Source organism: Spinacia oleracea, chromosome 3 (genome assembly GCF_020520425.1).
Source record: "Spinacia oleracea cultivar Varoflay chromosome 3, BTI_SOV_V1, whole genome shotgun sequence".
Classification (NCBI taxonomy): Eukaryota; Viridiplantae; Streptophyta; class Magnoliopsida; order Caryophyllales; family Amaranthaceae; genus Spinacia; species Spinacia oleracea.
In genome coordinates, this window is record NC_079489.1 from 35,585,375 (window position 1) to 35,601,512 (window position 16,138).

Consider the following 16,138-nt stretch of genomic DNA (forward strand, 5'->3'; position numbering starts at 1 on the left):
ATAAAGCTAGAATCCCAAATTAATTCCCACTTAATCAATTAGCATAATTTAGGTGACATACAATGTGATGCGTGCCTTCCCTAGCTGCTCCCGAAACGAACAAGAACAAGTACAGGACTCCAAATGTCGCCCCTCCGTAGATAGTCCACAGCACGTTCGGATCCGCCTTAGATTCAACCAACTAGAATATTCTCTAAGGTTTTATGTATTCGGGCAGGCTTGTATTATGTTCTCCCTTGAACACAATGGGAATGAAGAATTTGTTTTCAATTCAATTGATGTATGATTGATGTGTGTATAATTATGAGGCCCCTAGCCTTACATTTATAGTGTAGAAAATAAGGAGTTTGAGTTTTACTAGGAATAGAATTACCAAACCTAATAGGATTGAAATTCTTATTCAATTAGAATTGCAACTATAATTAAACTCTTAATTATTTGAATTCTAGTAAACTAGGAATTTAACTAATCGGATATTACTTAGAGCCCAAGACGAACAACCCCACATAGCCACAAGGGCCCACGTGGGTTGCCCGAGCTGCCACGGCCCACAGCGTTGTGGCCCAAGCCTCGACAGGCCTCGCAACGACCTAGGCGCAGCCCATGTGTTGTTGCCTTGCCGCAAGCTTGTCACGGCTCATGGGGTTGCTGCCTTGCTCGTAGCTTGGCGCAGCCCGTGGGGTTGCCCTTGCTCGTAGCTTGGCGCGACCTCATGGATGCGGCCTTTCTCGCAGGCGCGGCCCATGGTGCTGCCTTTGCTTGTCGAGCGATGGCCCGGCTCGCTTGCCGGCTTGTCGCTCGTCGAGCTTCCGATTCGTTTTCCGATTCTGAAATTCATTTCCGATGCGAGCAAATATTTACGTTTTCGTTAATATTTCCGATTCCGGAAATAATTTCCTTTTCCCACAATATTTCCGGTTCTGGTAATATTTCCGTTTCCGACAATATTTCCGATTCCGGCAATATTTCAATTTCCGATAATATTTTTCAATACGAGTCATGTTTCCATTTCCGGCAACATTTACGACTTGGATAATATTTATATTTCCGTCATGATCCATATTTCCGTTTCCGTCAATATCATCATTTCCGGAGTATTCTTTATTCTGCCTTTTGACGATTTCAGCTCCCACTGGAACTGAGATCCGTCGTTTCCGAATGTTCATAAATGGAGTACTTAATGAATAATATATTCACTTAAATACTTGATCCATTCACGTACTATTTGTGTGACCCTACGGGTTCAGTCAAGAGTAAGTTGTGGATTAATGTTATTAATTCCACTTGAACTGAAGCGACCTCTAGCTAGGCATTCAGCTCACTTGATCTCACTGAATTTATTAACTTGTTAATTAATATTGAACCGCATTTATTAGACTTAGTATTGAACGCATATTTGGACCAAGGGCATTATTTCTTTCAATTTGCAAGTATTAGATCGGGTACAAATCTCTTCCCTTTTATTTGTTAATTAGTGGTAGATTTGATTATCTGTTCTGCCTATTTTATTTTGTTAATGCCACAATTTCAACTAGCTTGTAAGAGTTATGAATTGAATCAAACACAGGGATATGCAATTAGAACAATATCATGACAGCAGTACGTGTCAAAGTATTGAAATAAGCGTATTAGGTTAGGAAATTGAACTTGGCTCAAACTGGGCATATTTACATCAGGTTGAGGTTTTCTTTCAGCATGGTTACAGTGCTTTTCCACACAATGTGTTGTTGGATTTTTAGATGATCAACATTATCATGTGAGTTTTTTCAACTTTTCAAGGATCTTTCATAGATTCGTTTTTCAAAATATTCATTAACACCAAGCATTAACATGTGTGTTGGAATTTGGATAATATTGCGGTGTTGTGAACTATAGTTTGTAATGTGTAGAAAATTACTATAGCAAGCGTTGTGCAAAAGGAGTTGGATCTTGTGCACGAGGAGATACTACATTTAGAGCATGTTTGGTATTGCTTTCTTAAAGGGTTGGAAACAGATTCAGTTAAGCTATTCCATTTGGCATTGTTTGGTTCACAGGCTTTGGTAACGCATACCGTTTCTTGGGTGTAACCTATTCCACCCATCTATTACCGCTCATAATCCACCAATAACAGATACCTGTGGTTCTTTCATCTCTTTCCCCCTCTTTGTCTCTCTCTATCCTCTTCATTCTCGCTCAGTCAGATTGGCCGGTCTGCAATTTATTCGGTCTACTTATTCTTCATTATCTGTTTCAACTTTTTCTATAATCCCAATAGCATTTTCTGATATTTGGAGTTAAAGATTCTTGAATTTGAAATTGGAACTTTGCAGAGCGAGTTGAGTTTTCTAATTTGATAGTTTCTGTTCGCACATTCTTTAATTACTATGTGTCATGATTTCCGGCCACTTTTTGTCTTCCATTAATATTTTTTTTCTTGACACTTCCATTTTTGGTTGTGCTAATCATATACTTGTATATTTCATGAATAATTTTCTTTTTTAAAATGGAAAAATTACCAGGTTAATTAAAACCAAACATAAAAATACGGAGTAATACAAGTACAAAGTAAGTTAAATTAAACTAGTTTAAGTGATTCCATTCCGAAATTGGAAACCAAACATTCTATAACAGATTAACAGTAATGGTTGTTGTTACCTTCCCCTCCCTTATTTCATTCCACTCCATTCCATTTCCAAATTTTATACCAAACACCCCCTTAGAGTTTAACTTAGTGATTCGATGGGTACACAGTTATGTCAAGGATATTAGTACAGGAGAAAAATGTTATTATAATATGTAATTTTAACACTTTTGAGTTTCTTATCTTTCCTTGTGTAGCAGTACAGTCTGTGCTTTGCACGGGCCAGTAGACTATTTATCATAAAATAAATCATCATATGACATTCAATTTACTAGTATGGACGCATTTGAAACGCTTCTTTGATATGATAGTGTTCCAACCATAATCAACCATATGACACATTTAATTAGACGGGTCGGGTTAGTGTTGAAATTATCAACATGAAACTAACACAACTTAAACCGCCAAAGAAAAAAACAACTAATAAAAGTAGAGTGACGTTAACAAAAAAACTCATTGTATTTTGCTAGTCATATTTGTAATCTTACATCATTCACAATTAGACCTGTCAAAAATCGACCCGACCCGAAAATATTGGGTCTTGAACAAGATTTTGTGACCCGTAATCCAATTTTATCCGAACCCGAGCAACCCGAAAAGTACTGGGTCAAAACCCGGCCGAATCCGTTTTTGACGCGACCGATTGAAAATCATTGAATTTATACTAATAAATGAATTATGAGGAATTTTAAGAATAGTAAACACGTTGTTGTTATTATTGTTGGGTACCATATGATTTGAATTTGCATTATACGTCATTTTATGATTAAAGTTGACTAAATATGATCTTGTTTAGGAAAAATTGTTAATATGTGTCCATATTTTGTATATTTATTTACATAAATTAATGAAAATATAATACATGTTTTAAAATCTCATTACCCATTGGGTCGACCCGAACCCGAAAGTTATGGGTTTTGAACAAGCATTTGTAATCCCGAACCCGAAAGTGACCGACCCAAATTAATCTGAACCCGAAAATAATTTTTACAACCCGACCAGACCGACCAGTTTGACAGGTCTATACACAATAGAAGAGACTTGAAGATTTTTTTTAATAAACATTTCGAAATATATTCATGTGGGATCTTGTTTTACTTGTCTGAATTTATAGTTTCACAATATCAAATTGTTATATTTTTTTGACATACATATTTGGAGATATTTACGTTTAAATGTTGCACTTAAATATATGTAAAAGCCATTTATTTTAAATATTGCATTGATTTTTTATTATTTAGCATGAACTTAATTTTGGCGCCAAGTGGAACATGGGTTGTAAATAGCGCAATTTAGTGAAATTATTTCCCCCCATTTTTCTTCTATGTTGGTGTTACTCACCAAAAAAATGGACCAATGAGGTAGTGTTCTCTTCACCTGAATTTCACTTATCTTATCTTATCTTATTGGCCCTGAACTTATCTTATTTTATCTTATCTTATCTTATTGACCCTTATCTTATCTTATCTTATCTTATCTGAACTTATTGACCCTTATCTTATCTTATCTTATCTTATTGACCCTTATCTTATCTTATCTTATCTTATTGACCCTTATCTTATCTTATCTTATCTTATTAAAACTTATAGTATCTTATGTAATATTTACCTCACCTTATCTTATCTTATCTTATTGGCTCTGAACTTATCTTATCTTATCTTATTGACCCTGAACTTATCTTATCTTATTGGCCCTGAACTTATCTTATCTTATCTTATTGACTCTTATTTTATCTTATTTTATCTTATCTTATCAGACCTGAAATAAGTGAAAATAAGGTGAAGAGAACATGGCCTGAGAGGCAAGGGTATGGAACTATTGTATACCCACATGGTATATGTAGCCTTTCCCATGTGTTGCATACATGTGAAGTTAGTGCCAGAAAATCCGGCCAATTATCGAATTCTGGTCAAAGGTGGTCTTTGACAAAAAAAAATATGATTTAGGTTTTTTCTTACAATTTCTTTTTTAAAAGGTGGTTTCTCACGAAAATAATCTTTGAACAGGTGATTTCTCATAAATTTGCCTTAATTTTATTTTAAGTTAAGAATAATTTTGTTTTAGTTAAAAAATAGTTTGTTCTAGTTAAGATTAAAATTTTGAGGTTTAGTTTACTTTTCTGTGTTTTAGTTAAGATTTTCTGAATTTTAGTTAAAATACTCCCTCCGTCCCGGAATACTCGCAACGTTTTGACTGGACACGTTTACCAATTCACAACTTTGACCACCAATATATTTAATTACATATTATAAATCTTATAAAATATTAATATTTTGAAAATATATATTAAGATAAAGCCAACAATATATTATATCCTAACATTTTTTTCATATACTTGAAATAAAATAGGGTTAAAGTGAATTATATGAATAGTGCAAAAAGTCATACCGTTTCGAGTATTCCGGGACGGAGGGAGTATAACATAGGAAAATTTGTATACAAACTTTTGGCGTTTGGCTTGCTAGTTTAGAATAACTTTGATTTAGTTACGAATAAATTCATTTCATTTAAGAATCTTTTTTTTTAGTTAAGATTAAATTTCCGAGGTTTAGCTATGATTTTTTGAGTTTCAGTTAAGATATTCTGAGTTTTAATTTGTGTTTCTTAGGTAGCGTTCTCTTCACATGAATTTCACTTATCTTATATATCGTGTCTTATTTTATTAACCCCGGACTTATCTTATATTATCTTATCTTATTAACCATGGACTTATCTTATATTATCTTATCTTATCTTATCTTATTGACCATGAACTTATCTTATCTTATCTGAACTTATTGGCCCTTATCTTATCTTATTTTTATATGAACTTATCTTATCTTATCTTATCTTATCTTATTGGAACTTATAGAATTTTTATTTGGCTTTTATTTTTTTGGTAAATAGAAGATATTATTAACCAAATAGGAACAAGAAACCATATAACCAATAAGAGTTACAGTCAAGAAGCCCTTCACAAAGGCGCCACAGACCAAAAACTCTACTCAATTTTCTTCTTGTTCTTCTTCATCTTCTTCCATATTATCTTCTTCTTCCTCCACGACAATTCCGAGTGATAACCATATATCATATGTTATTTTTTTTCCGAACCACATATCTTTTGATTGTTGTGCGTAATGACGAAGAATATCGATAGTTGAAGTTCTCGAACTTATCTTATCTTATCTTATTTTATCTTATTGGCCCTGAACTTATCTTATCTTATTGGTCTTGAACTTATCTTATCTTAACTGAATTTATTAGGTGTTATTTTATTTTATCTTATCTTGTCTTTTTAGACCTGAAATAAGTGAAAATAAGGTGAAGAGAACAGAGCCTTAGTTTCATTTTCTTAGTTTTAGTTATGATTTCATAAGGTTTATTTAAGACTTTTTTGAGTTATAGTTACAATTAATTTGCTTTAGTTAAGATTAAATTTCTTAGGTGTAGTTATGATTTTATGAGTTCAAGTTATGATTTTATGAGTTCCAGTTATGATTTTCTAAGTTTTAGTTAAGATTTTTTTGTGTTTTAGTTATGTGTTTCAGAGTTTAAGTTAAGATTTTCTTTGGTTTACTTATGATTTCGAAAGTTTTAGTTAAGATTTTTTTAGTTTTAGTTATGATTTTAGAAGTTTAGTTAACATTTTCAGAGTTTTATTTATGATTTCAGAGTTTTATCATACCTAAAACTTTTGAAATCATAACTAAAACTCATAAAATCTTAACTAATACTTAGATGTGCTTTATGATAACAAGATCACTTACCACCTAAAATTTTGTACAAGGATGAGTTTGAACACCTTCTTTGAATGCACGGAGTAGACACAACATTGGGTTAGGTAGGCTCGAGGTACGACACGGCCCAACGCGAAAAATTAAGCATGACACAAAAACACGCCCATGAAGTCGTGGAGCATGGGTTATGCCCGAGCCGCATTTTTTGGAAAAAAAAACACAACAAGACACGACACACACAACCTAACACAACAAATTGGGTTATAGATTTGACACTACACATGCAAGCACGTGACTTTGGATAGTGCCTAGCCGCAATTTAAAAATTTTCGGCCTGTCAAGGCCTAACTACACAAATGGTCATGACACAATCCGGTCATATTCAGGCAAAACACCACACAAATGGACATGACATAAATCGATCAATCGCCATATTAAACCAAAGACACACAGGCTCGACACCAAGCACAGACCGACGCGGCCAAAACTATCAACCATCTTTAATAGCGAGTACACATTTACACATAGATATACACTTCTCCACTCTACTATTACATGCCAATATGGCATGTGACAATTGGTACGTACAAACTCATAATGTAGACATAATCACATTAGATTACTAAAGCAAGAAAGCGACGACGACAAACCGCATACGTGCTTAACAAATTTTTTATTTAATTAAACTATCATGTCTCCTAATTCTATTGGACAGACATAGACCATTTACTCAATTTAATCAAAGAAATAAACTTTTGGGTTCTTTAGAAAATATAGAATGTAGTTAGGGACTTTCCTTTACCTTAAAAAAAAAAAAAAAAAAAAAAAACCTCATCGAATTTTAATACTGAATTAAAATTTAAGTTATTTATTACGAGACTGTCTAATTAAATTTTTTTATCATAGAAAACGTTAAAACGCCTACTTAGGCCCTGTTTAGTTCACCTTATTTCTCCTGATCTGATCTGGTCTGGTCTGATCTGATCTGCTCTGATCTGAACTTATTTTTTTTGATCTGATCTGATCTGAACTTATTTTTTCTGATCTGATCTGGTCTGGTCTGATCTGATCTGATCTGATTCTTCTGAATTAAGTTTAAACAAAAATCTACATTTATTAATATTAAACGACTTACGTGTAAAATAAATGTTACACAAATTTATAATATTGTTATTATTTACTTGACTTTGCTCATGATTTAACTGTTCCTTATATTAGATAGACCTATACATGATCTAGATAGATCGGTTATGATCTAGACATATAAGTTCTGATCTGGATATGATATGTACAAACCGGTTCTGATCTATACATGATTTGTACATATAAGTTATGATCTGGATATGATATGTACAGATCGGTTCTGATCTATACATGATTTGTACATATAAGTTATGAACTAGACATGATCAGTTCTAATCTGGACATGATCTGTACAGATTAGTTCTGATCTGTACATGATATGTACAGTTTCGTTATGATCTGGACATGATCTGTACAAATCAGTTCTGATCTGGACATGATATGTACAGTTCAGTTCTGCTCTAGACATGATCTGTACAGATCAGTTCTGATCGGGACATGATCTGTACAGATCAGTTCTGATCGGGACATGATCTGTACAGATCAGTTCTGATCTGGACATGATTGGACATGATCTGTATAGATCAGTTCTGACCAGGACATGATCTGTACAGATCAGTTCTGATCTAGTCATGATCTGTACAAATCAGTTCTGATCTGGTCACGATCTGTACAGATCAGTTCTGATCTGGTCATGATCTCTACAGATCAGTTCTGATCGGGTCATGATTTGTACAGATCAGTTCTGATCGGGTCATGATCTGTACAGACTAGTTCTGATCTGGACATGATCTTTGCAGATCAATTCTGACCTAAACATAATCTGTATAGAGTCGATATCTAGACAAGTTATAATTTGGTCATATCAATTTTGATCTGGACATGATCTGTACAAATCGGTTTTGATCTGAACATATTGGTTCTGTAAGGATCGGTTCTGATGTAGATAAGATCTTTGCAGATTTGAACATGATCTGGACATGATCTGTACAGATCAGTTATGACCTAGATATTATCTGATCCTATCAGTTCTAGTCTGGATATATAATGGTTCTGATCTATAAAAATTAGTTCTGATATGGACATGACCTGATCATATCGTTTCTAACCTGGACTTAATGGTTTTAATTTGGACATGATCAATTTGAATGTTTTGTTAATGTTTTTTTATGCCTTAAATGATAGATTTTAATTGCACCGACAACAACATTATTTTTTATTAAAGCAATAATAGCAATAAAATATTAAATATAATAACAATGATATAAACATATAATAATAATAATAATGATAATGATAAAATAATAATAACAATAATAATAATAATAATAATAATAATCTGGTCTGATCTGAACTTATTTTTTCTGATCTGATCTGATCTGATCTGGTCTGATTTGATCTGATCTGAAATAAGTAATAAGGTCCTGAAATAAGGTGAACTAAACAAGGCCTTACTTTACTACGGTGTACTTACTTTTTCACACACACAAAAAAAATGTACAAAACATTTCATTAAACGTCTAAGATATTAAAGTTTTTACATTTGCAACAAATAAAATTTAATTATCAGAATGTCTTTTATAATAATTTGCCGTATTTAAAAACCCTTTTTGTTCATAGGAAATGGTGAATGGGGGAAGAAGAGAAAAAAAGAAAAGAAAAGAAGCGCTCTTCTCCTTATTTTCTACTCACAACTTTCTCATTTTCCTTCTTCTTCTACTGCTTCCTTCTCTCTCTTCTTCTACTAGATCTCTGAACTCTCAACCTTCTTCTTTCTCTCTCTACTTCTGCTAGATCTCTCAACTCTCTCTCTTCTTTATCTCTCTACTCATTTGGGTTTTCTTTCTGTGCTGCAGTAGCCTGAGATAAGGCCAAAAAAAAGGTAACTTTTTTAATTTTATTTTCCCCCATTTGTTAATACCCAATTTATCATCCCTTCGATCATTATTTCTGATAGTTGGGCAGTTAATTGCAGTTTTTTACTTGGTAGTTTGCTTGTCTGATTTTATTATTTCTGGGTTTTGTTTGAAATAATGGGTTTGATTTGTTCATTGCTCAACTTGCATGTCTTTGATTTTTATTGTTTATTCTTGCTTTTTGCAACTTCCCCCAATTAATTTATCTCTGTTTAATGGGTTTTTTTCTTTCAATTTTATATTTTCCAGTTTTTGGGGTTGGATTTATTTATTAGAATTTGATGTGGGTATTTTGTTTTTCCCTGTTTTTTGTGTTATCTTTTGACTTTGGTCTTGTTTTTGTTGAAATCAGAAGTTTCTTTTGCTTTTTGTAATGCTTGCAGAGTGTCTCAACTTTTTGTTGCATGTTCATCCCAATTTGATATTGATGTATGCTTGTGTTTGAGATAAAACCCTTGTTTTAGGATTTTTTTGGGGGTTTTGGTGGATTTATAGAATTAGGTTTAGTATTTTGGTTCGTTTCGTTTGAATTTTTAGGAATTACGGAGTATTATTTTTGCTGATTAATAGAATTTGGGCACATGCCTATTAATCAATTAAAATTGAATATTTAAGGAATAGTATAGATTCACTAGGACTATTGCATGTGACCACTGTCTGAATTGTGTGTAATTGGTGTGAAGATGAGGTGAAACCCTGAACTCTAGTAAAACTACTAGTTTTGCTGCAATATTTGCCTTTTTCTTTGTATTCAATGTTTTATTTTAAGGTTGTTGATCGATTTATGGTTGCCTGCTTATCTGGTTTTGTGTTTTGTACAAATTGGAGGCTGTTCTTTGATTCGAAAGCGAAATCTATCACTCTTGTCAACTCTACTTGGTCACATGGGTTTGTTGGATTGAAACTTCTTTTCACTATTGGTGGATGCTAATAATCCCCCTGCCCTTAATCGTACATGTACATATATACTCTTGACTTGTGAGGGACTGTTGTGGGATACAGTTAGTCTTAGTTTTAACTTGAAAGAATTCTGCGATTTCTTTGTTTTGGCTATGTTTATGTGTGGATAGCAACAGGTTCATTTGCTTGGAGCACTTGCTGTCTTTTACTTTTCTTCTATGTTTCCCTTTTGAGTACAAGGGTTTGACATTTAATTTATGATTGTGGTTCATATTTTTTCAGATGGAGTTCTAGATAGTGATAGCTTGCGCTGTAAATTTGGGTGACCAGAACCCTTTAAATCCTGTGATCATTTTCGTTCTCTTTGCAAGATACCATCTAGTAAAGACATGAATCACTTGACTGTTGAAACCGTGGATACATTTTCAAGTCTGCTTGAGGTTTCTGCAAATAATGACGTTGAGGCATTCAAACGATTGATTGAGGATGATCCATCTGGAATTGATGAGCCTGGGTTGTGGTATGTCCGGAAAAAAGGCTCAAAACAAATGGTGTATGAGCATAGAACTCCTTTGATGGTTGCTTCAATTTACGGCAGTATGGATGTTCTGAAATTGATTCTTTCTCTCTCCATTACTGATGTTAACCGGTCATGCGGAGAGGATAGAAGCACTGCACTGCATTGTGCTGTGTCTGGTGGTTCTGTGAATGCTGTTGATGCTGTGAAGTTGCTTCTTGAGGCAGGTGCTGACCATAATGCACTTGATGCCAATGGAAATCGTCCTTTTGATGTTATTATGGTCTCACCGAAGCAAAATGATATAAAACTTGCTCTTGAAGAACTCCTTGCTGGTCATGGTTCAATTAGTGAGCGCATATTGAGGTTGTCAACCACCACTTCAAATTCGAATTCACCACCACTCTCCTCTTCACCAGTAAATGGATCTCCTTCGTCTTATTCTGACTCACCACCTTCTCCGATTAACTCAAAGTTTGATGATATTCAAGCTACATCTTATACATCAGAGAAGAAAGAATACCCCATTGATCCTTCAATACCTGATATCAAGAATAGCATTTATGCAACTGATGAATTCCGTATGTACTCGTTCAAAATCCGCCCTTGTTCTCGTGCATATTCTCATGATTGGACAGAGTGCCCTTTTGTTCATCCAGGTGAAAATGCTCGGAGGAGAGATCCAAGGAAATACCATTACAGCTGTGTTCCTTGTCCCGACTTTAGAAAAGGAGCTTGTAGGAGAGGGGATATGTGTGAATATGCTCATGGGGTTTTTGAGTGTTGGCTACATCCAGCTCAATACAGGACAAGACTTTGTAAGGATGGACCAAGTTGCTCAAGAAGAGTTTGTTTCTTTGCTCATTTACCCGAGGAACTGAGACCTCTTTATGTGTCTACTGGGTCTGCTGTTCCCTCACCCCGCTCAAGCGCTTCAAGTTCTATGGATTTTGCTGCAGCTATGAACTTTATGCCAGGATCTCCATCATCACTTATGTCTCCATCAGCTTTCACTCCACCAATGTCACCATCAGCTGCTAATGGAATTTCTCACTCATCCTTGGCTTGGCCACAGCCGAATGTTCCATCGTTGCGTCTTCCTGGCAGCAATCTCCAGTCCAGTAGGTTGAGATCATCCCTCAATGCTAGAGATATTTCAGCTGAACAGTTTGAAATGCTGCAAGATTATGAGTTGCAACAGCAGCAACATCTTTTGAGTGAATTTTCTTGCCTCTCTATGAACCCTAATTCTTTGACCCGCTCTAATGTCCGTTCAAAAACTCTGAATCCTTCTAACCTGGATGATCTTTTTTCTGCTGAAAGTTCGTCTCCAAGATACAATGATCAAGGGATGGGTTCATGTCTTTACTCGCCTACTCATCAGTCTGCTGTTTTCAACCAGTTTCAGCAACAGCAAGGGATGCTCTCTCCAATTAACACAAATTTCTCCCCTAAAGGTGTTGTTGAGCATCCATTGTTGTCAGGAAGGATGTCTCCTCGAAGTGTTGAACCCATCTCCCCGATGAGTGCTCGGGCTTCTATGATCCAGCGGGAGCAACAGCTTCATCAGTTTCGCAGTCTCAGCTCTCGGGATCTTGGAACCAGCTTGGGTGCCATCGTGGGTTCTCCTGTTCATTCTTGGTCAAGATGGGGTTCCTCCAACGGTAAACCAGACTGGGGTACTAACACAGACGAGTTGGGTAAACTTAGGAGATCTTCTTCTTTTGAGCTTGGCAACAACGGTGAAGAGCCTGATCTTTCTTGGGTTCAATCACTTGTGAAAGAATCACCTACTGACATTAAGGAGAAGGTTGCAGGGCCTACTTCAACGGGGGTTGACAGTTGTTATTCAAACGAATTAGTGGATATGGCTGAAAGATTTTGATGAACAATACTAGTTGCCCTTTGCTTTCTGGATTTTGATTGGTAGCAACGAGGGTAAGATATAGGTAGCAGAAAGAATGGAGCAAGGTAAGCAGATAGAAGTTTGCCTTCTTTTCCTATTTGGTTAGTTGAATGATATTCATTCTGACAATATTCTTGCTAATGTAGTTAGAAAGGGTGAAATCTGTTGTAAGCACCAAGTTTCTTTTGAGCCTTGGGTGCTTCTCGGCCATTATTTTAAAAAGGCTTGGCCTTGGCCTTGGCCTAGGCCTAGTCGATTTTGCTTTGTATGCTTAGCAATATGTTTCATTAAAAGGAACTATATATCTCATGTATCTTCCATCCCCTTTCCCATTGAATTCATTGCCTCATTTTGTAAACCATAAACATGGTGATAATTTCTGTACATCTTCAATGCAGTTGATTTCTTCCCTAGTGGATCCTGATATATAATTCGTTTTGAATAAATGCTTATTCAGAATCAGGCCAAACAATTTTTAATCCGGATTATATAAATAAGGTCGAGTAATTTTTGATAAAAGAAAACAACTATATCTCATCTACTTTTGTTATTCTACTAGTTTTATGCGATTTGTTACATGTTGGATTCGGGTTGCTTCTGGATCAAACTATTTTCAGCCATTCATTCAGAATATATCAGGTTTCTAGTTGAAAAATCATGTTCATGACCCTAGCTTCTCAGTCGGGTTTTGATCCTTTCTGTTGTACGGTTGCACCTAACAAGTTCACTTTTGTGATGGATAGCATAGTTACATGCTGAGAATGTAGTGAGGTGATAGTTGTTAAATGTTGATCTTCCTATAAGCATTATTCCATTTCTAGATCATATTTGTATCTTTATGAAAAGGTAAAGAAGGGTAGATAAACCTTGGCTTAAAATTGTTCTCTTGTCTCATTTACTTCATTTCTTTTCTGAAAAGAAACCACTAATTTTAGAGTATCATTGCGTCCATTCCGACTCTTTAACTTTCGGTGCCCAATTGTTTTTCTCATGGTAATTTTCGTTGTTTTTTCTTTTTAGGGAAAATAACCTTTTGAGTTTTGACCTTTACTAAAGCAAATTTAATATCTACAAATTTTTGTAAAATACCATATAATTTATCTTTTACTCATCTGATAAATTATTAGACGTCGTAGATTAAATCAGAGTAATCAAGTTACTCTAAATAATTATAGTCCCCATCAAAAAAAATAAAAATAAAATAATTATAGTCGATGTGTTTTTTTTTTTTGTACTCGCTTTTCAATAAAGGTTTTTGATTTGGTTATACATGCTTTTACTTTATTCTAGTTTTTTTTAATTACATTTTACAATTTTACCCATCTTTTTCTTACATCAATCCACTATCCATTGGAAGTTCTCCTATGCATAAAAGAAACCCACAAAAACAGAGTGAACAAGTGAAAAGCTTTTTCTCCAACATGAAAAAAAATATCAACTTGTTCCTCTTATATAGTAAGGGTTGGTTGTATTATTTGTTTAGAAAAGTGGAAGGGAAGTCTTGGTGTGCGCGCGCACACACATTGTTGAGCTGCGGGCCTCGTGATGTGTGGGTTGTGGGCCTATATATCTTTTTTTTATCCACCCGTTTGAATTGTTCATTGTTATAAGAAATCTTATAGTCGTTATGGGACTAATTATATTACTATTGGGAATTAGTTATTTTAATGCTTCCATTATTCTCTCCTCGTAACCCTCTTCTATTCAACCAAAAAACACATCTCACATAAACACGAACACATTCAACTTCTCTCTAAAAGTACTCTTTCGTATTTTAATCAATTAATTTTATTTAACCATTAAGTCTCTCACATTTTCTTATTGTGACATTAAATCTCTCTTACTTTCTCAATATCAGACTTTGAATAAAGTGAATATATTATTAATAAGTGCATTTTCATATCTATACCTAGTATTTAAAAAGGAACATCATAGATTATTAGAAGCCATGTGACATCTCATTATTAGAATTTAGAAGCCATGTGGCATCTCTCCTTTCATCCATCATTTTGTTTTATTTTTTTTTTCAATTTTTCTTTATTGTTTCTATGATTTACAAATTCTAATGTCTCTTCCACTCCATTTTCCTTATTCAACATCAAGTTATTAATAGTCTAATATACTCATTAGTCTCTTCCACTCCACCCCTTTAACATCCAATATTTATTCAACATATAATTTTTATATTTTTCCAACCTTCAAATTACACCTCTATTTAATTCATATATTGCTAAAAATCACAAGTACTCACTAATTAAAACTTCAAAACACATCTGAACAACCACTATACAACCGCCCGTTCTATGAACGGGCTCAAAAGCTAGTTTTAAGTAAAAAATATTACGTTTATCCACATTAATCTATACTATATATTAAAGGGCGTTTATAAGAAAGTTTATGTGACACGTGGCGCTCTTCTTATACATTAAAAAAAATATCAAACATGGTTTGCATAAGTTTTGAACCCTTGACCTTGAGTTTAAAGAATAAAGTCTTTACCACTAAGCTATTATATGTGTTCATGTTATCATTGCAAAATATATATATATATATATATATATATATATATATATATATATATATATATATATACATATATATATATATATATATATATATATATATTAAAATGTGATTTTTTTTAATGTAATAACCCGGGGCATCGTCCGGGCCCAAAAACTAGTTATTTGTAAAATCGCGTGTTTTATACCTAACGTGAAGAATATAAAGGGTCCCATAGATCTTTGGATACCCACCTGTTTTGATTGTTCATTGTTATGGGAAATCTTATAACTACGGCAAGATTAACCTCCACCAATTGTACGTTACATGTAGCAAATCGATTGGGCATAGGAGTGCATGTGTAAGACACGCATATTTGCTAGCAAAATAAATAAGTAATACACACAACTTTATATGTTTTTCTTTTTTATGTATTTCATTATTGTTGAACTATATAAATGTTTGTTAAATAAAGATGTCAAGTTTTTCTTAAAAAGTGCTTTGCGAACAGTTTTTCTTGCATATTTACCGTGTTTATTAAATATAATAATGTATATAATTTTGCTTTATTATTTACTTTTGCACGCAACGTGCATATAAAACTAGTATTATTAAAGCCAAGTGGTGGGTAATGAGAGGGATCCAAACCCCAAATTCTCACCTCTCACCTACTCTTCGAAAAGGAAAGTAAGAAATTGGACATATATGGAAATAACTTAATCGAGCATAATCAATGTTTAATTAAAAAAAACTGACAAAAATATTAACTAAAAAAATGGAAGATTAAAACCTTAATTAATCCTAATCCTAACACATATAAAGGCTTGAACTCTCATTACTATTCCTAGAACAGTGAGTTGTCCATATTGCCCTTTGTTATCCTTCAATTTTACGGAGTGTGCCCTCCCTCCAGATGCTGCCACGTCCTTATACATGATCTCATCCCTTTTTGCCACGCTCCTCTTTCCTCTTTCC

At 34.1% G+C, this 16,138-nt stretch overlaps 1 protein-coding gene across 1 annotated transcript; it reads left to right on the plus strand.

The window, feature by feature from the left end:
• Positions 1-9,051: 9,051 nt before the first annotated feature.
• Positions 9,052-13,074, plus strand: LOC110797861 (zinc finger CCCH domain-containing protein 30). Its single transcript, XM_022002983.2, has 2 exons — positions 9,052-9,304; positions 10,521-13,074. The coding sequence occupies exon 2, from the start codon at positions 10,628-10,630 to the stop codon at positions 12,638-12,640; it is 2,013 nt and encodes a 670-aa protein (XP_021858675.1). The 5' UTR covers positions 9,052-9,304; positions 10,521-10,627; the 3' UTR covers positions 12,641-13,074.
• The last annotated feature ends 3,064 nt before the right edge of the window (positions 13,075-16,138 follow it).

Excerpts from the sequence above, each read along its gene's own strand:
- LOC110797861 (XM_022002983.2), top strand. The coding sequence starts at position 10,628 with ATGAATCACTTGACTGTTGAAACCGTGGATACATTTTCAAGTCTGCTT.